We start from the raw sequence: 25,126 nt of genomic DNA on the forward strand, positions 1-25,126 counted from the left end.
CCAATCCCGGTGCCCGCTCCCGCTCCGTCCCCCACCCCGGCCCCGCTCCACGTGGCATCCCGGTACCTCCGGGCCCTCCCCGGTGCCCGCTGCCGGTTCCGGGGGGTGCCACAGGTGGGCGGGGGTCTCACCTGGCGGAGGGGCACCGTTTGCACCACGCCTTCCTCCGCTGCAGCCGGAGCAGGGGGCCCCGCTCGGCTTCCTGCGACATCCCGGTGTTCCCGATATTCCCGGTGCTCGCGGAGGGCGGAGCGGGATGGGAGGGTCGGGATGCAGCTCCGGGGGAGGCTCCCGCTGCTGGCCCGGCCTCTCCCGGCCCGGAGCCGCCTCCCGGTGGGACCGAGACCCCCCTCCCCAACCCGGGAATTTTGGGATCTGGGAAATTCCGATATCCGGTTCTCCCTCTGACCCCGTTTCCCTCGGGAATGGGGGTTGCCGAGGAATCCAACCGGAATTTTCCAGGCGCGGCGTTGTGCCCGGTCCTGGTTTTCCCTTTTCCCTGTTTTTCACCCGCTCCAGAATTCCCTGGTTTGTTTTTTTAATGTTTCTAAGCCGGGAGTCGCGTGGTGCCCCACAAAATCCCTCCCCCCTTCACCAAAAAAAAGCAAAAAATAAAAAAAAAAAAATTTAAAAAAATCCCGCCGTGGGAAGCGGGGGGAATTAAAAAATTATCCAAGGAAAGATGAACAAAAGGAGGGGAAAAAAAGAGAAAAAAAGGGAAAAATAAAAGAAAAAAGGGGGGAAAAAAGGACAAAAAAGGAAAGGAAAAAAAAGAAGAAAGAAAAAAAAAGAATAAGAGGAAAAACAAAGAAAAAAAAAAAAGAAAAAGAAAAAAAATTTTGTTTTTTTCCCAAACCTTCGGAGCCGTGTTTTCCACAGGCTCGGAGTCCAAGGTTAAAGATAAAACCGGCCGGGAATCGGCGCCGGGAATGTGGGAATGAGATTTGACTGGTGGGAAGAGGGGGGTGGAGGTTGGCAGGGGCGGGAAAAATCCCTGCTGGAAAAATCCCGGCCTCTGGAGCCATCCCGGCCTGGAATTTGTGGGAATTAGGGACAGGCAAAGGTGACTGGGGTGGGGTTTTTTGGGATCATGGAATTAATTAGGGTGGAAAACCCTCAGGAATCAGGGAATTCCAGGATCCCTGTCGTCCCCCTGCCCAAATCCACAGGGATTTGAAATCCCACCAGGAATAGGGACTGGAAACCCTTTCCAGGCAGGAATTCTTTCCAGGTCCTTTTCCCCACCGGGCAGAATTCCAGCCTCGAGCATTCCATGGACCCGGGAATCCTTGGAGCTGTCAGGGATATTTGGGATTTTTGGGAAGGAATTCTTCCCTGGGAGGGTGGGGAGGAGCTGGGCTGGAATTCCCAGAGAATTCCCGGAGAGAAGTGACCAAGGAAAGGTTGGAGAATGCTGGGATTGTGAAATTCCAAGAATTTGATGATTCTGTGCCCCAGATCCCACGGTTTTGTGGCACTTCCTATAATTCCAGGAATTCCCTGGATATTGGAAGGTGTCGGGGTTGGAATGGGATGGGATTTAAACTTCCATCCCGGAATTTTGTGCTGCAGATCCCACAGCTTTGTGGCACTTCCCAAAATTCCAGGAATTCCCTGGATATTGGAAGGTGTCGGGGTTGGAATGGGATGGGATTTAAGCTCCCATCCCGGAATTTGAGGATTCCACACCTCAGATCCCACAGTTTTGTGGCACTTCCCACGATTCCAAGAATTCCCTGGATGTTGGAAAGTGTTGGGCTTGGAATGGGATGGGATTTAAGCTCCCATCCCGGAATTTGAGGATTCCACACCTCAGATCCCACAGTTTTGTGGCACTTCCCACGATTCCAAGAATTTCCTGGATCCAAGAATTCCCTGGATACTGGAAGGTGTCAGGCTTGGATTTGGGATGGGATTTAAGCTTCCATCCCAGAATTCCATGCCTCAGATCCCACGGTTTTAAGGCACTTCCCACAATTCCAAGAATTCCCTGGATGTTGGAAAGTGTCGGGCTTGGAATGGGATGGGATTTAAGCTTCCATCCTGGAATTTGAGGATTCCACACCTCAGATCCCACAGTTTTGTGGCACTTCCCACGATTCCAAGAATTTCCTGGATCCAAGAATTCCCTGGATACTGGAAGGTGTCAGGCTTGGATTTGGGATGGGATTTAAGCTTCCATCCTGGAATTCCAGGCCCCAGATCCCACAGCTTTGTGGCACTTCCCACAATTCCAAGAATTCCCTGGATACTGGAAATTGTCAGGCTTGGATTTGGGATGGGATTTAACCTTCCATCCTGGAATTCCAGGCCTCAGATCCCACATCTTTGTGGCACTTCCCACAATTCCAAGAATTTCCTGGATCCAAGAATTCCCTGGTTGGTGGAAGGTGTCGGGCTTGGAGTAGGATGGGATTTAAGCTTCCATCCCGGAATTCCATGCCTCAGAGCCCACCGTTTTGTGGCACTTCCCACAACTCCAAGAATTCCCTGGTTGGTGGAAGGTGTCGGGCTTGGAATGGGATGGGATTTAACCTTCCATCCCGGAATTCCATGCCTCAGCTCCCACAGCTTTGTGGCACTTCCCACAATTCCAGGAATTCCCTGGGTCGTGGAAAATGTGGGCTTGGAATTGGGATGGGATTTAAGCTTCCATCCCAGAATTCCATGCCTCAGATCCCACGGTTTTAAGGCACTTCCCACAATTCCAAGAATCTTGGGACAGAGGACAAATCCTTGGGATGGAGAACAAATCCTTGGGATAGAGGACAAATCTTTGGGATAGAGGACAAATCCATGGCAACTGGGAATTCAAAACTGGGAAACAAATCCTTGGGATGAAGAATAAATCCTTGGGATGACGAACAAATCTTTGGGATTGAGAACAAAACTTTAGGATGGAGAACAAATCCTTGGGAAGGAAAACAAAACTTTGGGATGGAGAGCGAATCCTTGGGATGGAAATCGAAACCTTGGGATGGAGAACAAATCTTTGGGATGAAGAACAAGTTCTTGGGAAAGAAAACAAAACTATGGGATGGAGAGCAAATCCTTGGGATGGAGAAAAAACCCTTGGGATAGAGGACAAATCCTTGGGATGGAGAACAAATCTTTGGGATAGAGAACAATTCCGTGGCAATTGGGAAATTCAAAACTGGGAAACAAATCCTTGGGATGAAGAACAAATCTTTGGGATTTTAGGATGGAGAACAAATCCTTGGGAAGGAGAACAAATCTTTGGGATGGAGAACAAATCCTTGGGAATAGAGAACAAATCTTTAGGAATAGTGAACACATCTTTGGGATAGAGGACAAATCCTTGGGATAGAGGGCAAATCCTTGGGATGGAGAACAAATCCTTGGGATTAGAGAACAAATCTTTGGGAATAGTGGACAAATCTTTGGGATAGAGAACAAATCCGTGGCAATTGGGAATTCAAAACTGGGAAACATAACCTTGGGAAGGAAAAGAAAAATTTGGGATAGAGGGCAAATATTTGGGATGGAGAGAAAACTCTTGGAATGGACAAGAAATTCCTGGGCATGGAGAACAAATCTTTGGGATGGAGAAGAAATCCATGGGATGGAGAACAAAACTTTGGGATTGAAAACAAATCCTTGGGATGGAGAACAAATCCTTGGGAAGGAGAACAAAGCTTTAGGATGGAGAATAAATTTTTTGGCACGGAGAAGAAACTCTTGGAATGGACAGCAAATTCCTGGGATGGAGAACAAATCTTTGGGATGGAGAACAAATCATTGGGATGGAGAAAAAAAACCTTGGGATGGAGAACAAATCCTTGGGATGGAGAACAAGTCCTTGGGATGGAGAACAAATGCTTGGGATGGAGAACAAATTCCTGGGATGGAGAACAAATCTTTGGGATGGAGAGCAAGTCCTTGGGATGGAGAGCAAATCCTTGGGATGGAGAACAAATCATTGGGATGGAGAAAAAAAACCTTGGGATGGAGAACAAGTCCTTGGGATGGAGAACAAATTCTTGGGATGGAGAATAAATCTTTGGGATGGAGAATAAATTCTGGGAATGGACAGCAAATTCCTGGGATGGAGAACAAGTCCTTGGGATGGAGAGCAAATATTTGGGAACAGAAAAAAAAACCCCTTGGGGTGGAGAACAAATCTTTGGGAAGGAGAACAAACTCTGCCTTTCCCTCCCTTCCCGGATCCTGGATCATCTCCTGCCTGGTGATTCCCAGCCTTGGGAATCTCCTGATCCCTCAGGGAAGGTCGGGAATCTCTTTCTCCAAAGCAGAACAACCCAGGAACCCCCAGGACATTCCCTGGATCCCAGTTTGGCTCCAATCCCGGTGCCGTCCCTATTCCCACCTCAGCTTGACAAATTCCTGTAGGAATTCCCTCAGGATTGTCAGGACATGGTCCTCTTGGATGGACGGGATGCGAGGGGTGCTCCCGAGGGGCTGGCGCTGATCCCGCTGGGAATGGGATCCGCTCTTCCCTCGCTCCTCAGCCGGATCCGCAGGATCTTCTGCCTGGCTGACCTGGAGGGAGAAAAGCCTGGTGTGGAATTTTCGGGATGAACGCACCCATCCTCCTTGCTGGAATTCTTGGGAAGCCTTCCCGGGGATCCTGGGATCTGCCGGGCTCCCCCCTGGTGATCCCACCTGGATCTTGGGCGCGTGGTGGGATTCGTAGTCCAGGAAAAAATCCACGAGGGCGCGCAGCTCGTCCTCGTCCTCGATCCGGAGGGCCTGGAAAAGCGGGAATTCCGTCAGGGATGGGCAGGGGAAGGGACGGGAATTTTCCAGGAGCAGAGGGAATGATGGAATTATGGCAAAAGCCGGCTGAGGAAGGAATGGTTGGGAAGAGGTTGATGTGGGATAGCCAGGAATATCCATGGATTGGAAAGTCTGGGAACAGGCTGGAGGAGCCCTGGAGGCGTTTAAATCATCGGGATGGGCTGGAGGTGGGAATCTGGGAATCGTGGAATGTTCTAGGTGGGAAGGGACCTCACAGCTCATCCCATTCCGTGGGCAGGGACACCTTCCATGATCCCAAACCTTGGACGTTCCCAGGGGTCCAGGGGCAGCCACGGCTTCTCTGAGAATTCCAGCCCAGCCAGGAATCCCTTCCCAAGATCCCACCATCCCAAGCTCCCCTTTCCCACTGGAAGCCATTCCCTGGCTCCTGGCCCTCCAGCCCTTTCCCAAATCCCAGCTCTCCTGGAGCCTCTGGAAAAGGCTCCAAGGATTCCCTGGATCCTTCCCTGATCCAGCTGCACATTCCCAGCTCTCCCAGCCTGGCATTGGATCCATCCCCATCCCAACTCCTCTCTGGGAAGAAATTTCAGGATCCAGGGGCTTCACTGGGAATTGGGGACTCCAGGAAGGGTCTCCCTTCCTTTTTCCATCCCCATAAAATTCCATAAAAATCCCTTGGTATGGATTCCAACTGTCCCTGATCTCAGAATTCCCAACACCTCCCACTATTGCTCCAAGCCCCATCCAACCTTTCCTTGGAGACTCCCAGGGATTCTCTGGGAATTCCAGCCCAGCCGGGAATTCCTTCCCAAGATCCCACCATCCCAAGCTCCCCTTTCCCACTGGAAGCCATTCCCTGGCTCCTGGCCCCTCCAGCCCTTTCCCAAATCCCAGCTCTCCTGGAGTCCCTTTTGGGATTCCCCGGATCCCTCCCTGATCCAGGTGAGCATTCCCAGCTCCACGTCCTCCTGGTGCTGAGCATTCCAAGCCCAATCCCGGGAGATCCCATCCCAGCTCACCTCGAAGATGGATCGGAGCTGCTGGACGTCGTTCCTGGGTCCCACCACCTCCCTCAGCGGCTTTAGGAGTTTGTTTTCCAGCAGGAATTCCTTGGGAAAAAGGCCGGGAAGAGGGGGCAGAGCCGCGGTGAGCATTCCCAGCCCTCATTCCAAAGGGATCCACAAAAAAAACCTCTGGATCTGGGGCTGCTCCCGGATCCCGAGCTCCAGCACCGCTCACCGACTCCTTGCTCACGACCTCCAGGATTTTCCGGAGGGTGTTCCTGGGAATGCCTGGCCGGGATGTGATTCTTTTCTCGATCCTTTCCTGGTTTTCCTTCCCTCCCTCTGCGCTCCGGGATCCTTTCTTCTTACTCCTCCTCCCTTCCTGCTCCGGTTTGCCAGACTTGAGCCCTAAAAGTCAGAGAGGGAAGCGGGAGCAAGATCCCAAAACGTGGGAATCCCTGGAAAACAAAGCTGCTGGGATGACAGCTGCTTCTTGGAACTGGGAAAAAAAACAACAAAACAGCGGGAATATCCCTTGGAATGAGCCAGCTCAGGGCTGGCACCTCCTGAAAAATCCCATCTGGAAACCCGGCGGGACACGGGAGGAAGATTCCCAAGGGATTTACGGATCCCACCTTCCAGAAGCTTCGTGGCCAGCTCCATGGCATCCCCCTTTTCCTGGGCGCGTCCCAGGGGCCCCACGTTATCCATGAACCACAAGTGAGGCTCTTCCCACGGCATTCCCAGCTGCTGGACGTGGATGATCCGATCGGCATCCAGCGCTTCCCGGATCAGCGCTTTGGCCTCTTCCTCGTTCACGATCCAAACCTGACGGAATTTCTCGGCGCTGCTGCGCATCAGCTGCCTGCGGGAAAGGATCCCGAAGGGGTTGGATCCCGCTCCGCTGTTCCCGAGGGTGGAATTCCAAGCGCTTCCCACCTCATCCGGTTCCGCGTCTCCTGGAACTGCCCCGTGACCCGCTCCAGCTCCGACTCCAGGCTCTGCTTGTCCTCTTGGAATTTCATCTCCTGCTGGGCCATTTTGGCCCTCAGCAGTTCCAGGGACGTCCGCAATCTGGGAAGGGACGAAGAGCGCGGGATTGGGAATGCCCTGGACGCGGGAAAAGGTTTGGGAACGGGAGGGGGTTCCCCGGGATGGGATTTACCGGTTGATTTTCCTTTTCTGCTGGGATCGGAGCGTGGAATTTTCCACGTCCAGCTGCCGGAGCACGTCCAGGTTGTATTCCAGCTTCACCTGGTTCAGGTGGTAAATCCCCTTCATCTGCCGGAGCTTCTTCTCCAGGTACTGGAATTCCACGCGGGAACAAAAAAAAAATTCACAAAGAACTCCATGAAAATTCCGTGGAATTCCATGGGAGAAAAAACCCCCCAAAAACTACAAAGAATTCCATGGAAATTGCATGGAAATCTATGGAAATTCCGTGGAATTCCATGTGAAAAAACCCACAAAGACAAGCCTGGAGTTTAGGGAAAACCCAGGGAAATTCCCAGAAAGGTTTGGATTCCCCAGGAAAAAAAAAAACAACAGAAAAGTTGGAATTAAATCCCAGCAGGGCCAAGAGTTTTTTCTCCTATCCAGAGGATGGAGGAAAGCCACGATCCAGGGGTTAATTCCCAAAAATCCCACATCCAATGGCAGACCCTAAACAACCACCAGGGAAGTCCTTCCCAATCCCAGGCTCTCCCAGCTTGGAATTCCCACCCTAAATTCCAGTCCCAGCTTCAATTTCTGCTTCCAGGTTTATTTTTTTCCACTTGAAGTGAGCACAGAGAATTCCCGCTCCTCCTCTTTAGGGAATTCTGCATTTGTAGGGATTAAAAACTGGATATTTTACACCTATTTGGGGAAGAAAATATTCCTAAATATCCTGTGGAAAAATATCCCTGGAGCAGCCTGAGGGATTCCTCCGTTATTTTCCCAAGGCTGCTCCCAAACCGGGATAAGGCCGTGGAACAGAGAGAGGGAAAATTATCTCCAGAGCCTCCCCCAGCCACAGCTCAAGGTCGTTTTCCCAACGTTTTTCCCGTCTTTCCAACGGCCCCACGGCATTATCTGGGAATGCTGAGCTCCGGCACGGAGCTGTTTCCATCCCAAAACACCTGGGAACATCCCACACTTCCGAGTTATCGGGAGCGCAGGGAGAGGAGCTGCTGGAGCCAGGCCAGGGAATGCCACGGAGCTGCTCCAGGGCTGGGAGAGCCGGGAATGTGCAGCTGGATCAGGGAAGGATCCAGGGAATCCTTGGAGCCTTTTCCAGAGGCTCCAGGAGAGCTGGGATTTGGGAAAGGGCTGGAGGGCCAGGAGCCAGGGAATGGCTTCCAGTGGGAAAGGGGAGCTTGGGATGCTGGGATCTTGGGAAGGAATTCCCGGCTGGGCTGGAATTCCCAGAGAATCCCTGGATCCCTGGCAGTGTCCAAGGCCAGGCTGGATCACCCTGGGATCGTGGAAGTGTTGGGGTTGGAATGGGAATGGATTGAGGTCCCTTCCCACCCAAGCCATTCCAGGATTCCCAGAGGTGATTCCATGATCCGGGGCCTTTCCCGGTACCTGCACGTCCTGTTCCAGCTGGAATTTCATGCTGCTGTAGGTTTCCAGGCTCTCATCCTGCAGCTCGTTCAGCTGCCGCTCGAAATCCAGCGCCTTGTCCATCTGCTTCCGCAGGAATTCCAGCTGTGGGAACAAGGAGAAGCTCATCCCACCTCATCCAACCTCATCCAAACTCCTCCAAACTTATCCCACGTCATCCCACCTCATCCAATGTTCTCCAGCCTCATCCAACGCCCTCCAACCTCATCCCACCTCATCCAACCCCATCCCACCTCTTTCCAATCTCATCCAAACTCCTCCAACCTCATCCCACCTCATCCAACCCCATCCCACCTCTTTCCAATCTCATCCAACGCCCTCCAACCTCATCCCACTTCATCCAACCCCATCCCACCTCTTTCCAATCTCATCCAACGCCCTCCAACCTCATCCCACCAAATCCACCTTCATTCTATCTCATCAAGCCTCATCCAACCCCATCCCACATCCTCCCACCTCATTCCACCTCATCCAACCTCATCATCCAACCTCCTCCCACTACTTCCAACCTCATCCAACCTCCTCCAATCTCATTCCAGCTCATCCAACCATATCCAGCTTCATCCAACCTCCTCCCACCTCATTCCAGCTCATCCAACCTCCTCCCCCTACATCCAACCTCATCGAACCCCACCCAGCCTCATCCAACCCCATCCCACCCCATCCAACCTCATCCAAAGTTCTCCAACCTCCTCCTATTTCACCCATTCTTATCCAACCTCATCCCACATCATCCAATCTCCTCCAAGCTCCTTAAACTTCATCCAACCTCCTCCAACCCCATCCCACCTCATCCCACCCAATTTCACCTCATCCAACCTCATCCCAATTCATCCGTCCTCATCCAACCCCATCCCACCTCATGCAACCTCATCCACTCTCATCCCACCTCATCCCATGCCATCCAGCCCCATCCCACCTCATCCCACCTCTTCCATCCTCCTCCAACCTCATCCAACCTCATCCAAACTCTTCCAACCTCCTCCAACCTCCTCAAACCCCATCCAACCCCATCCATCCCAATCCATTCTCATCCCACCTCCTCCCACCTTATCCCACGTCATCCAGCTTCATCCAACCCCATCCCACCCCATTCCACCTCATCCAACTCCATCCCACCTCATCCAACCCCTTCCAATCTCATCCACTCTCATCCAACCCCATCCATCCCAATCCATTCTCATCCCACCTCCTCCCATCTTATCCCATGTCATCCAGCCTCATCCAACCCCATCCAACCCAATCCATTCTCATCCCACCTCCTCCCACCTCATCCAGCCTCCTCCACCTCCATCCACCCTCATCCAATCTCATCCAAACCCATCCATCCCAATCCATTCTCACCCCACATCCTCCCACCTTATCCCACCTCATCCCACCACATCCAGCCTCATCCCACCTTCTCTAACCTCCTCCAACCCCATCCTGCCTCATCCAACCCCATCCAAACTCATCCAACCTCCTCCAATCTCCTCCTACCTTCTCCAACCCCATCCAACCTCATCCAACATCCTCCAATCTCCTGCTACCTTCTCCAACCCCATACATCCCAATCCATTCTCATCCAATCTCATCCAATCTCATCCAACCCCATCCATCCCAATCCATTCTCACCCCACCTCCTCCCACCCCATCCAGCCTCCTCCAACCTCCTCCAACCCCATCCTGCCTCATCCAACATCCTCCAACCTCATCCCACCTCACCCAACCCCATCCAACCCCATCCAACCCCATCCAACCTCCTCCAATCTCTCCAGCCTCATCCAACCCCATCCAACCTCATCCAACCTCCTCCAATCTCCTCCTACCTTCTCCAACCCCATCCATCCCAATCCATTCTCATCCAATCTCATCCAACCCCATCCATCCCAATCCATTCTCACCCCACCTCCTCCCACCTCATCCAACCTCCTCTCACCTCCTCTAATCTCCTCCAACCCCACCCAACCCCATCCTGCCTCATCCAACATCCTCCAACCTCATCCCACCTCACCCAACCCCATCCAACCCCATCCAAACTCATCCAACCTCCTCCAATCTCCTCCTACCTTCTCCAACCCCATCCATCCCAATCCATTCTCATCCAATCTCATCCAACCCCATTCATCCCAATCCATTCTCATCCAATCTCATCTCATCTCATCCAATCTCATCCAACCCCATCCATCCCAATCCATTCTCACCCCACCTCCTCCCACCCCATCCAACCTCCTCCCACCTCTTCTAATCTCCTCCAACATCATCCAACCCCATCCTGCCTCATCCAACATCCTCCAACCTCATCCCACCTCCTCCAACCCCATCCCACCCCATCCCACCTTCTCCCACCCCATCCAACCTTCTCCATCCCGATCCCAGCCTGTTCCCACCCCAATCCCAAAAATCCCATCTCCTTCACGCTGCCTTCCAGGGCAGAGCTGATCCCGGCATTCCAAGCAGGACCTGGAGAGGGTCCAGGGAAGGGAATGGATTGGGAATGGGGCTGGAGCACCGGGAGAAGTTGAGGGAGCTGGGAAAAAAAGTCTCAGCCTGGAGAAAAGGAGGCTCCAGAGGGAACTTTCCCGTTCTGGAATTCCCGGAAAAGTTGGAGCCAGGTGGGATCGGCCTCCACTCCCACCGGATAAGAGGGAAAGTGCCAGGGGAGGTTTACCTGGATATTGGGAACAATTCCCACCTGGAAAGGGTTTTCCAGCCCTGGAAGAGCTGCCCAGGGCAGGGTGGAGTCCCCATTCCCGGTGGGATTGAAATCCATGTGGGATTTGGCCCTTTTGGGGGCATGGATCAGCACTGGGAATGTTTGGACTCGGTGATCCCAGAAGACTTTCCCACCCTCAGCGATTCCCGTGATCCCAAATCTCCCACGGGATTCACCTCCTGCTCGTTGTGGGCCCGGATGGCCTCATTCCACCTCTTCCGGTTGCTGACCAGCATTTCCCGACGCTCCTCCTCGAACGTTTTCTGCGGAAAAGACGGGAATTCCACACCGGGATCTCGGGAATGGCAACAGCCAGGCAGCGACGCTTTGGGATCGCTCCCAAAATCATTCCCAACCCCTCAGAGCTCCGGATTCCGGCCTCACCCACCCAGATTTTATCCTCAACTCCAGGGGTTTTTTTTCCCAAAATAAAGAAACAAAGTGGTTTTCCATCTTTTCCTGCTTTTCCCGGGATTTGGGTACCTCGATCTGCCGGAGGTTGTGGCGGTAGGCTTTGAGTATATTCCTGGTTTGTTCTTCCATCCTTTCCAGGAGCACCCGGATCGCATCCGCCTGCTCCTTCAGGGCCTGCTCGTACTGCTCATCCTTGGCAGAAGCAAAGTGGTTTTCCGTCTTTTCCTGCTTTTCCCGGGATTTGGGTACCTCGATCTGCCGGAGGTTGTGGCGGTAGGCTTTGAGTATATTCCTGGTTTGTTCTTCCATCCTTTCCAGGAGCACCCGGATCGCATCCGCCTGCTCCTTCAGGGCCTGCTCGTACTGCTCATCCTTGGCCTTCAGCGCCTGGAAAAACCGGGAGACGGGAGGCCGGAATCAGCGGGAATCCAGCGGGAATCCTCAGGGAAAGGGCAGGACGTGGAATTATCATGGATTGGGTGAGAAGGAACTTTAAGGATCACCCAGTTGCAACCCAAAGAGCCCAAGGTGATCCAACCTTTTCTCGGACACCACCAGGGATTCTCTGGGAATTCCAGCCCAGCCGAGAATTCCTTCCCAAGATCCCAGCATCCCAAGCTCCCCTTTCCCACTGGAAGCCATTCCCTGGCTCCTGGCCCCTCCAGCCCTTTCCCAAATCCCAGCTCTCCTGGAGCCCCTTTGGGCTCGGGAAGCGGCTCCAAGCATTCCCTGGACCCTTCCCAGCTCTCCCAGCCCTGGATCCACGGCCGAGGCGCTCCAGCCCTGGGAGCAGCTCCGCAGAATTCCCAAATACCTCCTGGAGCTCTCGGATGAGCCGGTTCTTCCCGGCCAGGAGCTCCTGGCACTGCTCCTGCTGCTGCTCCAGCAGCTCCCACAATTCCTGCGGGATCCTCACGTCCCCCACCAGGGCCCACTTGGAGTTGATCTCCTCCAACTTTTCCGTGCCGTGCCTGGCTTCCGCCTCCAGCTTTTCCAACCTGCAGGAAGACGGGGAAGCAGGGAGCTGGGATAGGGCTGGAATTTCTCCAGATCTGGGGTTCTTCCCATTCCCTAAAATCCTTCCCTGAATTCCTTTCCTTCCCTAAATCCCTTTCCTAAATCCCTGTCCTAAATCCCTTCCCTAAATCCTGTCCATGAATCCATTCCCTAAATCCATTCCCTGAATCCCTTTCTTTCCCTGAATCCCTTTCTTTCCCCAAATCCCTTCCCTAAACCCATTCCCTAAATCTCTTCCCCAAATTCCTTTCCTAAATCCCTTCCATGAACCCATTCCCCAAATCCCTTCCCTAAACCCATTCCCTGAATCCCTTTCCTTCCCTAAATCCCTTCCATTAATCCCTTCCCCAAATCCCGGGAGTGTGGATTTGGTGTTTCCTGGAATTTCCGGGAATGGAGCTGATGGAAAAGCAGGATAGGACCAGCCAGGAATGATCCTGGTGGGGGGATCAGGGAATGCCAGAGGCTGGAAAAAACTTTGGAAGGCTGGGAATTCCTTCCCAAGATCCCACAATCCCAAGCTCCCCTTTCCCACTGGGAAGCCATTCCTTGTCTCCCATCCCTCCAGCCCATTCCCAAATCCATCTCCAGCTCTCCAGGAAACCTCTGGAAAACTCCCTCAAACCACCTGGGCCAGGTGGGATTGGGGACCTCGTCGTGGGCTGGAATTTTCCGTCGGAATCCGGCGGCATTCCCAAATCCCCGGCTCCTCCCCGCTCACCTCCTCAGCTTCTCCCGCCCCTCCTTTTCCCGCCGCCGCGATTCCCGGAGGTCGGATTCCACCTGGACATTCGTCAGCAGCTGCGTCCCGTGGAAGAGCAGCTTGGCCAGGGCCTGCCGGGGAAGGGACACGCCGGGAATTCCGGCTTGGAATGCACCGTTCCCGATCCTTCCTGCCCGTGCGCTGGTTGGGAATCCAGTTCCATGGATCCCGGTCAAATCCCAGTCCCTAAAGGGTCCCGAAATCCCTTTCCTTCCCTAAATCCCATCCCTGGATCCCATCCCATCCCTGAATCCAATCCAATAATCCCATCCCATAATCCCATCCCATAATCCCATCCCGGAATCCAATGCCATAATCCCATCCCATAATCCCATCCCAGAATGCCATCCTGGAATCCCGTCCCGGAATCCCATCCAATTCCAGAATCCCCATTTATGGTTGGAAAAGCCCACGGAATCCAACCATTCCCAGCACCAACGATCCTGCTCTAATCCCGGTGCCGGGAAGTTTCTCTCCCGGTTTTTGGCCCAAAAAGGAGGAAAACCAGGGATAAGAAGGGATCCAAGAGGAGATTCCCATTAGATTCCAAATCCCACTCCTGGGGAGTGTCTCTCCCATTTTTTGTCCCACCAAGGAGAAACCAAGGAGGAAAACATGGAATAAGGATGGATCCAAGAGGAAATTCCCATCGGATCCCAAGGACCCAGCCCCAATCCCAGTCCCGGGGAGTTTCTCTCCTGGATTTTTGCCCAAAAAGGAGGAAAACCAGGGATAAGAAAGGATTAAAGAGGAGATTCCCATTGGATCCCAAATCCCAGTCCTGGGGATCTTCTCTCCTGGATTTTTGTCCCACCAAGGACCAAAACATGGAACAAGGAGGGATCCAAGAGGAAATTCCCATCGGATCCCAAGGACCCAGCCCCAATCCCAGTCCCGGGGAGTTTCTCTCCTGGTTTTTGGCCCAAAAAGGAGGAAAACCAGGGATAAGGAGGGATCCAAGAGGAGATTCCCATCAGATCCCAAATCCCAGTCCTCTGGATTTTCTTTCCCCATTTTTTGTCCCATCAAGGAAACACCACGGAAAAAAACATGGAACAAGGAGGGATCCAAGAGGAAATTCCCATCGGATCCCAAGGACCCAGCCCCAATCCCAGTCCCGGGGAGTTTCTCTCCTGGATTTTGGCCCAAAAAGGAGGGAAACCAGGGATAAGGATGGATTCAAGAGGAGATTCCCATTGGATCCCAAATCCCAGTCCTGGAGAACTTCTCTCCTGGATTTTTGTCCCACCAAGGATCAAAACAAGGGATGAGGATGGATCCAACAGGAAGTTCCCATCGGATCCTGATGATCCAGCCCCAATCCCAGTCCCGGGGAGTTTCTCTCCTGGTTTTTGGCCCAAAAAGGAGGAAAACCAGGGATAAGGATGGATCCAAGAGGAGATTCCCATTGGATTTCAAGGATCTGGCCCAAATTCCCACTCTGGCGTTTCTCTCCCAGTTTTTGGTCCATGAAGAAGAACCCAGGGATAAGGATGGATCCAGGAGGAGATTCCCAATCCTTCCTCACCCTCTCGGTCTCCTCAACCAGCTTCAGGCTCTTCCTCTCCTCTTCCTCCTCCTCCTCCTCCTCTTCCTGCTCCACCTTCTCTCCAAGGGCTTCCCTGCGAGGAAAACGGGGAAAAGTTGGAATTAATAACAAAAATAACAATAGTAATAGTAATAATAATAATAATAATAATAATAATTTTATATATAAATAGAAATTTAATTTAACTGACATACATGTATTTATAAATTTATGTATAATGTAATAAATATAATATAATATAATGTAATATAATATAATATTATATTATATTATATTATATTACATTATATTATATTATATTAATTATATTATATTTCATATAATTAGTATGGATTTGATTAATATACATTTTTATGTATTTATTTATATATACATATACATTTATAATGTTTATTAATCTAATATCCACCCCACCCTCTTCCCAATGTTTGGAAAGGGCCGGGATCCAATCCCAGCACGGCACACAGGAAGCAGGAAGCTGGGAACGGCATTCCCAAAGGAAAACGGGATCCAGGATTCCCCCTCTGGAGCCGGGAATGCGTCCAGGAATGCGGGATCAGTTCCTTGGGATTGGGAAAGGATTTGGGATGATCCTGGTGGGATCCTTCCTGCTCAGGAGATTCCAGTGGGATCAATTCCAGGTGGAATCAGGGAAGGATTTGGGATGACCCTGGTGGGATCCTTCCCACTCAGATATTCCAGAGGGATCAGGGAAGGATTTGGGATGACCCTGGTGGGATCCTTCCCACTCAGATATTCCAGAGGGATCAGGGAAGGATTTGGGATGACCCTGGTGGGATCCTTCCCACTCAGATATTCCAGAGGGATCAGGGAAGGATTTGGGATGACCCTGGTGGGATCCTTCCCACTCAGATATTCCAGAGGGATCAGGGAAGGATTTGGGATGATCCTGGTGGGATCCTTCCTGCTGAGACATTCCAGTGGGATCAACCCCAGGTGGTTCCTTGGGATTGGGAAAGGATTTGGGATTATCCCGATGGGATCCTTCCCACTCAGATATTCCAGAGGGATCAGGAAAGGATTTGGGATGATCCCAGTGGGATCCTTCCTGCAGAGGAGATTCCAGTGGGATCAATTCCAGGTGGGATCAGGGAAGGATTTGGGATGATCCTGGTGGGATCCTTCACCCTTGGGATATTCCAGTGGGATCAATCCCAGGTGGGATCAGGGAAGGATTTGGGATTATCCCAGTGGGATCCTTCACCTTTGGGATATTCCAGTGGGATCAATCCCAGGTGGGACTGGGAAAGGATTTGGGATGATCCTGGTGGGATCCTTCCTGCTGAGATATTCCAGTGGGATCAGTCCCAGGTGGTTCCTTGGGATTGGGAAAGGATTTGGGATGATCCCGGTGGGATCCATTTCCCTTTTGAGATATTCCAGAGGGATGAATCCCAGGTGGTCCCTTGGGATCGGGAAAGTATTTGGGATGATCCCAGTGGGATCCTTCCCGCTCAGGATATTCCAGAGGGATCAATCCCAGCTGGTTCCTTGGGATCAGGAAAGGATTTGGGATCGGGAAGGAGGAGCCTGGCAGGCTGACGAACGAGATTCCCTGGATTCGGAATTCCCGTTGGGAAGAGGATCCACAGGCACCTCGCTGTGGGTCAGGCTCGGGGGAAACGGTGCTTTCCATCCCGATTTTCCCTAAGAACTGTGGGAAAAGCGGGATCCTGACCCAGCCCCAGCTCGGGAGCGGATCCCGCTGCTGGATCCATCACAGCGGGATCCGATCCGGACGGGGAATCCATGGGATCCCGTCCGATCCCAGGGAAAATCCTTTGGGAAAAGGATCCCAGGTGGATCCCAGGATAGATCCGGGATGGGAATGGGGATTTTTCCAAGTGGGAATAGGGATTTTTCCTGGGAATGGGATTGTCCCGGAGCGGGGGGCAGGACGGGGATGTCCTCAACTTCGGGATCCGCTGGGATTGGGAATGGCGATCCCTGGGATTGGGAATCTCCTCCCAGGGGCATCCCTGGGCTCCTGCGTCCGCCTGGGAATTGTTTGGGAATGTTTGTTTGGGAATGTTTGGGATCGAGGGGAGGCCCCGGCCTGGGGCCACTTTGGGGACACTCCTGGGTCCCTGTCCCCTCCCAGCCCCCACTGTGGGAGTGTTCCGGGAACTGGGAATGGTCCTGAGCTCTGGGATTGGGATTGGGATGGATCCTGAGCCTTTGGGATTGGGATTGGGATTGGGATGGATCCTGAGTTTGGGATTTGGTTTGGGATGGGTCCTGAGCCTTTGGGATTGGGATGGATCCTGAGCCTGGGATTTGGTTTGGGATGGATCCTGAGCCTTTGGGATTGGGACTGGGATTGGTCCTGAGCCTGGGATTTGGTTTGGGATGGATCCTGAGCCTTTGGGATTGGGTTTGGGATGGATCCAGAGTCTTTGTGATTGGGATGGATCCTGAGCCTTTGGGATGGATCCTCAGCCTGGGATTGGGATTGGGATGGATCCTGAGCCCAGGATTTAGTTTGGGATTGGGACCGGATCCTGAACTTTTGGGATGGATCCTGAGCTCTGGGATTGAGTTTAGAATGGATCCTGAGCCTTTGGGATGGAACCTGTGCCTTTGGGATTTGGTTGGGGTTTAGGATTGGATCCTGAGACTTTGGGATGGATCCTGGGCCCTGAGAATGGATTTGGGATGGGTTTGGAGCCCTGGGAATGGCCCTGACCCCTGGGATTGGATTTGGGATGGATCCTGAGTTCTGGGAATGTCCCTGAGCCCTGGGATTGGATTTGGGATGGATCCTGTGTTCTGGGATTGGGTTTGGGACGGATCCTGAGTTCTGGGAATGTCCCTGACCCCGGGGATGGATTTGGAATGGACCCTGAGTTCTGGGATTTGGTTTGGGATGGATCCTGAGTTCTGGGATTGGATTTGGGATGGATCCTGAGTTCTGGGATTGGATTTGGGACGGATCCTGAGTTCTGGGATTGGGTTTGGGATGGACCCTGAGTTCTGGGATTGGATCTGGGATGGATCCTGAGTTCTGGGAATGTCCCTGACCCCTGGGATGGATTTGGGATGGACCCTGAGTTCTGGGATTGGGTTTGGGATGGATCTGGAGCCTGGGATTGGATTTGGGATGGACCCTGAGTTCTGGGAATGTCCCTGACCCCTGGGATGGATTTGGGACGGATCCTGAGTTCTGGGATTGGGTTTGGGATGGATCTGGAGCCTGGGATTGGATTTGGGATGGACCCTGAGTTCTGGGATTGGATCTGGGATGGATCCTGAGTTCTGGGAATGTCCCTGACCCCTGGGATGGGTTTGGAACGGATCCCCAGTCCCGGTTCCGGTTCCGAGCCCCGGGTTTGGGGTCGGCTTCTGATCCCCGGCCCAGTTTGGGGTGGGGACCCCCCGGCACCGCCCCCCCCCCCCCCCCCCGCCTCTGGAAAACCGGGAATGGGGGCCCGGCCCCCCGTTCCTCACCGGCGCCGGACATCGATGCGGTTCCGGCGGGCGGCGATTCGCTGCTGGCGCTCCCAGTCCGCGCTTTGTGCCCCCGGCCCGTTTGGGGGGGGGGCCCCCCGGGCCCCCCCCCCCCCCCCCCGCCTCTGGAAAACCGGGAATGGGGGCCCGGCCCCCCGTTCCTCACCGGCGCCGGACATCGATGCGGTTCCGGCGGGCGGCGATTCGCTGCTGGCGCTCCCAGTCCGCGCCGGACTCGGCACCGGCACCGGGATCGGTACCGGGATCGGTACCGGGACCGGCACCGGGATCGGCACCGGGATCGACACCGGGATCGGGAATGGGATCGGCACCGGGACTGGGATCGGTACCGGCAGTGGGATCGGTACCGGTACCGGGATCAGCGCCGGGATCCGGCTTGGTTTGGGGTTTAGGACCGAGTTTAGGCTCGGGCTCGAGCTCGGCGAGCTCCAGGCCCGGGCCTGGGCCAGCCCCGTCCTCCCCCGCCTCCATGAGCACACCTGAGCGCAGGTGCGCGCCCGTTAATGCGCATGCGCGGCTCCGGTTACCCCGGCAACCGGTGATGCGCGTTGTCTATTGCGCATGCGCGCGTCACGGAGCGTCCTTCGTTGCCGAGCAACGTGCGAGTCATCATCGGGACGTTGCTGCGCATGCGTCGTGGCTCCTCCCGTTGCTTGGCAACGGCGGGAGCATCATGGCCCCCCCCCTCCGAAATTTTCCAAATTTTCCCGGCGCGTTTTCCGTGGGAAACAGCGGGAAAAACGGCACCGGGAGAGATCCTCCCGCTCCTTCCCGCTGGGATCCGGGAGATGGGGACGGGGTTGGAGTGAGGGGAGGGGCTGGGGTGGAATTCCCAGAGAATTCCCAGAGAATCCCGGGGAGTGTCCAAGGAAAGGCTGGAGCACCCCGGGATAGCGTGGGAGTGGGATGGGATTTTAAATCCATGGATGCCATCCAAGTTATACCGGGATTCTGGGATTGAGGACGCTCAGGATGCATCCCGAGGGATTTTTATGGAATTTTATGGGGATGGAAAAGGGAAGGGAGACCCTTCCTGGAGTCCCGAATTCCCAGTGAAGTCCCTGGATCCTGAAATTCCTTCTCATAGAGGAATCGGGATGGGGATGGATCCAATGCCAGGCTGGGAGAGCTGGGAATGGAGGGAATTCCCTGGGAAAGGGGAGCTTGGAATGGTGGGATCTTGGGAAGGAATTCCCGGCTGGGCTGGAATTCCCAAAAAATCCCTGGATCCCTGGATCCCTGGCAGTGTCCCAGGAAAGACTGGATGGTCTTGGAGCAGCCTGGGGTCGTGGGAAGTGTCCCTGGGGTGGGATTGAAGGTCCATGGATCCCATCCCAAACCATTCCGGAATTCTGGGATCAAGGACACTCAGGATCCATCCCCAGGGATTTTTATGGAATTCGGGGATGGAAAAGGGAAAGGAGACACTTCCTGGAGTCCTTGATCCCGAAATTCCTTCTCAAGGAGGAATCAGGATGGGGATGGATTCAGTGCCAGGCTGGGAGAGCTGGGAATGTGCAGCTGGATCAGTGAAGGATCCAGGGAAGCCTTGGTGCCTTTTCCAGAGGCTCCAGGAGAGCTGGGATTTGGGAAAGGGCTGGAGGGCCAGGAGCCAGGGAATGGCTTCCAGTGGGAAAGGGGAGCTTGGGATGGTGGGATCTTGGGAAGGAATTCCCGGCTGGGCTGGAATTCCCAGAGAATCCCTGGCAGTGTCCCAGGACAGGGATCCCATTCATTCCCAAATCCTGGGGTTTTGCTTTTCCAGCCTCCCTCGCGCCGAGCTCCGGGACTTTTTTGGGAATTCCACGGGCTCCGTGGAAGGCAGGGAACAGAACTCTCCGGGCTCAGCATTCCCGGGCCTCTCCCTCCTCCTCCTCCTCCTCCGGGATGTGGGAGCGCCCGTTGCCATGGGGGTTGCCATGGAATTCCGATCCGCAGTTTCCATGGAAATCGCAGGAGCTTGGGAATGGGATGGGGGGGAGGGGGGCGAGGCCCTGCCGGGGTTCCCGGGATGGCTCCGCATGGGGAAAAAAAATTCCAGGCCTTCCCGAGCTCTGCTTCCCCAAATCCTGCTCTTTTCCCTTCCTGGAGATGCCAGGGAATGTTTCCTTTTCCAGGGAATTCCGCAGCCCTGGCGGGGCTGGTCTGGGATCAAGGAGCGGGAATATTCCAGGGGATCATTTATGGAAGATCCCGCTGGATTTTGGGGTTTCCCAATCTTTTTGGGGTTGCTCCTGGACGCGGCGATCCAAGTGATTCCCTCCAGGAATGCTGAGATGGGAAAAGAAGGGAAAATCCGGGAATTTCGGCCTGATCCATCCCCCCCAATCCCTTTCCCAACCCCGATCCCAAAGGATGAGGGAAAATGGGATGATCCCGTGACCTGACCCCATCCACCCACCCTCATTCCAGGATTTTCCTTGGGAAAAGGATAAAACTCATCCCAAACTGGAATTATCCAAATAAATCACGGAATCGCCGCAGGTTTTGAGGGCCGGCAAGCCCCGAATTCCTTGGAATGCTGGAAAATCGGGAGTGTGTAGCTGGGGGAGGGTTGGAATTTTTTCCAGCTCCAGCTTTTCCAGCCTGAAGATGGCAGCAAGCACCCGCGGCATTCCCGGCAGTGGGAACAGCTCCGTCCAAGCCTCTGGAAAGCGGCTCCAACTTCTCCCGCTCCCAAATCCCGGCCGGATCCTCCGCAGCTCACCCCCAACATTCCCCTTGGAAAAAAAAAGAAAAAAAAAGTGAGTGGATCCCTGTTTATTTTTATTTTAATTATAATTTTTTAAATTTTAATTTTTTTTCCCGGGGCTTCCGCGAGCCGCGATTCCCAAAGCGTCGCTCCCTAGCGATGGGAGGAGGGCGGTGGGGGGGGGGGAAGGGAAAAAAAAATTAAAAATAAAATAAATAAATCCCGGCGGGGTTTTGATTCCCAGCTCTCCGTGCCAATGGAAAAAGGGGAAAATTGGGAAGTGGAAGGGGAGGGAGGGGAGGGAGCAGCGGTTTCCCGGGAGCCGTTCCCGGAGCGACGGGAAAAGGGAGCATGGGATGGCTCAGCCGCCTCCTGAGCCAGCTCTCCTGTGAGTCCGCGGGAATCCGCCGGGAATGGGCACCGGGAATTGGGAATTCGGGAATTTCGACAGCGTTTTTCCACCCCCCGGGGCCGGGGATGGTCCCGAAGTTGCGCGTGGGCGAGGTCGGGATTGGGATGAGGGGATGGGAAAGGGGGAGAAAAGGACGAGGAGGAGCGGGATGGATCCCGCGGGGATTCCCGGGGGGATTCCCGGCGGGAATTTTTGGGGATCGGCTGCGGGGGAGATTCCCGGCCCCGAGGATGCGGGATTGCAGCCGGAGCCGCCGGAGCGTGGGAATTGCGCATCTCCGAGCGCGCGCGTGGGAGAGCCCGGGAACGGCCGGGGATGGGAATCGCGGGGGATCCGCGGGGAGAGGGGTTCGCCATGGATCCCGGGAATCGCCATGGATCCCGGGAATCGCCATGGATCCCGGGATGCGCACAGGATCCCGGGATTCGCTCAGGATCCTGGGATTCGCTCAGGATCCCGGGGTTCACTCAGGATCCTGGGGTTCACTCAGGATCCCGGGAATCGCCATGGATCCCGGGATCCACCCAGGATCCCGGGGTTCACTCAGGATCCCGGGATTTGCCCAGGATCCCAGGATTCATCCAGGATTCCGAGATTCACCCTGGATCCCGGGATTTACCCAGGATCTTGGGATTTGCACAGGACCCCGGGATTCACTCAGGATCCTGGAATTTGCACAGGATCCTGGGATTTACCCAGGATCCTGGGATTCACTCAGGATCCCAGGATTTACCCAGGATCTTGGGATTTGCCTGGGATTCCGGGATTCACCATGGATCCCGGGATTCGCCCAAGATCCTGGGATTTACCCGGGATCCTGGGATTCGCTCAGGATCCCAGGATTCACTCAGGATCCCAGGATTCACTCAGGATCCCAGGATTCGCTCGGGATCCCGGGATTTGCCCAGAATCCCGGGATTTGCTCGGGATCCTGGGATTCCCGCGCCTCATCCGCTTGGGAGAAAGGGTTTGGCATCCCTAGGAGCACAGTCAAAATGGATGATCCGGGATCTGGAATTCCAGAGAGGGGGATGACGGAATTCCCTGCGGGTTTTGGGGAGAGGGGCAGCCCCACATCCCTTGGGATTCATTCCCGTCTGCCAGGGGCCGTGGCCAGGTGGTCCCAGCTGGAGCCGGGAAAATTCGGGAGCAGCGGGAAAGGAGAGGGAGCTGAGGGAATGGGAAGGGATCAGGATTTGGATTGGGATTGGGATTAGGATCGGGATCAGGATTGGAATTCCTCCTCGGTGCAGGATCCTTGGGGCAGAATTCCCAGGATCCCGGGGATCCCAGGAGTGAGAAGGATCCTCTCAGCCAGGAAAGGGGCTGCAGCTCCACAGGAATTCCCACCTGGAATTTCGGGAAGGGCTCAATCCCCCTTCACTTCTCCATTCCCTCTCAGAATTCCCCATTCCCACTGGGAATTCCCAGCGGAATGGGATTGGGAATGAGCCGGGTGTCCTTGGACACCATTGTGGGATGCATCTCCACAGGAATTCCCACCTGGAATTTCGGGAAGGGCTCAATCCCCCTTCACTTCTCCATTCCCTCTCAGAATTCCCCATTCCCACTGGGAATTCCCAGCTCATCCTGGGATCCCAGCCACCCCCAAACTTTGGGATCAGGGGCAACCCATTGCTCCCCTCCCCTTCCCATTTTTCCTCCTGGCATTCCCAGCGACCCCTAAACCGCTCTGGGATTGGGATCGGGATCAGGATTGGAATCGAGATTGGGATCGGGATTCCTCCTTGGTGCAGGATCCTTGGGGCAGAATTCCCAGGATCCCGGGGATCCCAGGAGTGGGAAGGATCCTCTGGGCCAGGAAAGGGGCTGGGAGAAGAATCCCGGCAGGGGCTGCAGCTCCACAGGAATTCCCACCTGGAATTTTGGGAATTCCCACCTCACTTCCCCATTCCCACTGGGAATTCCCAGCTCATCCCGGGATCCCAGCCACCCCCGCCCCGTGGGATCGGGGGCACCCCATCCCTCCCTTCCCGTTCTTCCTCCTGGCATTCCCGTAATTAGGAAGTGCTCATCCCACCTCGCTTCCCCATTCCCGCTGGGAATTCCCCCTTTCCACATCCCCAAACTGTGGGATCGGGGCACCCCATTGCTCCCCTTCCCGCTTTTCCTCCTGGCATTCCCAGTGTTCCCTAAAGCACTCTGGGATCGGGATTGGGATTGGGATAAGGATCGGGATCAGGATTGGAATTCCTCCTTGGTGCAGGATCCTTGGGGCAGAATTCCCAGGATCCCGGGGATCCCAGGAGTGGGAAGGATCCTCTGGGCCAGGAAAGGGGCTGGGAGAAGAATCCCGGCAGGGGCTGCGGCTCCACAGGAATTCCCACCTGGAATTTTGGGAATTCCCACCTCACTTCCCCATTCCCACTGGGAATTCCCAGCTCATCCCGGGATCCCAGCCACCCCCGCCCCGTGGGATCGGGGGCACCCCATCCCTCCCTTCCCGTTCTTCCTCCTGGCATTCCCGTAATTCCAAACCCCTCTGCGGGATCGGGGGTCGGGGCTGGTCCTGCGGGCGGAATTCCCGGGACGGCGGGGATCCCGGGATCGGGAAGGTGCCGCCGCTTCCCGGGGGAGGGGCGGCGCCCCGGGACCGCCTCCCGCTCCTTCCCCCTTCCTGCCCCGGCTCCTTCCGCGCCCCGGGAGCGGCTCCGGCTTTTCCCGGGATCCGGGGTGGGGTGCGGGGGGATCCCCCTGCGCCGGGAGAGGAGCGGGAAGGATTCCCGGGAATCCGCGCCGGAATTCCCGGCGGATTCCCGAAGCTCTGCCGGGATCCCGCCGTGCAGGTGAGGGGGATCCCGGAGTTTTCCCGACTTTTCCATCCCGGCTTCCTGGGAAGCGCTGTCTGGAAGCGATTCCAGCGCTTCCCGAGGGATCAGATCCCACCGGGATTCGGGATCCGGGAGCAGGGATCTGATCCCTCCGGGAGCCGGGAGCCGGGAGCCGGGATCTGATCCCTCCGGGAGCCGGGAGCCGGGAGCCGGGATCCGGGATCTGATCCCACCTGGAGCCGGGATCCGGGATCTGATCCCACCGGGATCCGGGATCCGATCCCACCGGGAGCCACCAGGACACGGGGATCCCGCGGGAAAGGTGAGAGCCGCTTCCCAAAATCGGGAAACGCCGGGGGAAGAGCCGAGGGGATGCGAGCGGGAGTTGGGAAAGGTGCTCTCCATCCCCTTCCCAAGATTCCGGGAAAACCGGGATGAAGTTTGGAAGGCGGAAGCTCGGGAATTTGGGAATATGCGAGCTGAAGATCGGGAATTCCATGGGATTTGCTGGAATCAAGGTTTTCCCAGCGCTGGGACGGTTCCGGCGGTTCTGAAAGCGGGAATTGGGAATGTTGGGGATTTGTTGGGATTTGGTGCATCCAGGGATTCCGTGATTCCCTCGGGATCCGCGGGGATGATCCCGCTGCCGGATCACTGGGATTGGGATGGGGATCCCCCTCGGGGAAGCTCCTGAGGGTGTTGGAAGGGGCTGGGAATGTCCCAGGGAAAGGGAACATCCAGGGAATGTCTGAGCAGGAATCGGGAAGGATTTGGGAATCTCGGAGGTGAGAAATTCCGGGAGCAGGATGCAAATCCCGGCCTCCAGGAAAATCCATATCCGGCCCCGAGCTTTTCCAAGGGCTGGGAATGCAACGTTGGAATCCTTTGGTTTTTTCCTGGTGGATGGAGCTGGAAATCTGGGAATTTTCTGGGTGGTTCCTCCACCGAGGAA

At 54.9% G+C, this 25,126-nt stretch overlaps 1 protein-coding gene across 1 annotated transcript; it reads right to left on the reverse strand.

Moving 5' to 3' along the window:
- Positions 1 to 4,338: 4,338 nt before the first annotated feature.
- Positions 4,339 to 24,225, reverse strand: DRC1 (dynein regulatory complex subunit 1). Its single transcript, XM_041480325.1, has 17 exons — positions 23,998 to 24,225; positions 23,072 to 23,143; positions 18,806 to 18,930; positions 18,424 to 18,594; positions 14,769 to 14,862; positions 13,199 to 13,311; positions 12,275 to 12,458; positions 11,710 to 11,847; positions 11,223 to 11,309; positions 8,313 to 8,435; positions 6,910 to 7,049; positions 6,684 to 6,818; positions 6,380 to 6,609; positions 5,980 to 6,152; positions 5,760 to 5,849; positions 4,645 to 4,731; positions 4,339 to 4,521 (listed from the first exon to the last, which is right to left on the reverse strand). The coding sequence occupies exons 1-17, from the start codon at positions 24,223 to 24,225 to the stop codon at positions 4,339 to 4,341; spliced, it is 2,373 nt and encodes a 790-aa protein (XP_041336259.1).
- Positions 24,226 to 25,126: the final 901 nt, after the last annotated feature.

Source organism: Pyrgilauda ruficollis, unplaced genomic scaffold (assembly GCF_017590135.1).
Source record: "Pyrgilauda ruficollis isolate IOZ18807 unplaced genomic scaffold, ASM1759013v1 scaffold506, whole genome shotgun sequence".
Classification (NCBI taxonomy): domain Eukaryota; kingdom Metazoa; phylum Chordata; class Aves; order Passeriformes; family Passeridae; genus Pyrgilauda; species Pyrgilauda ruficollis.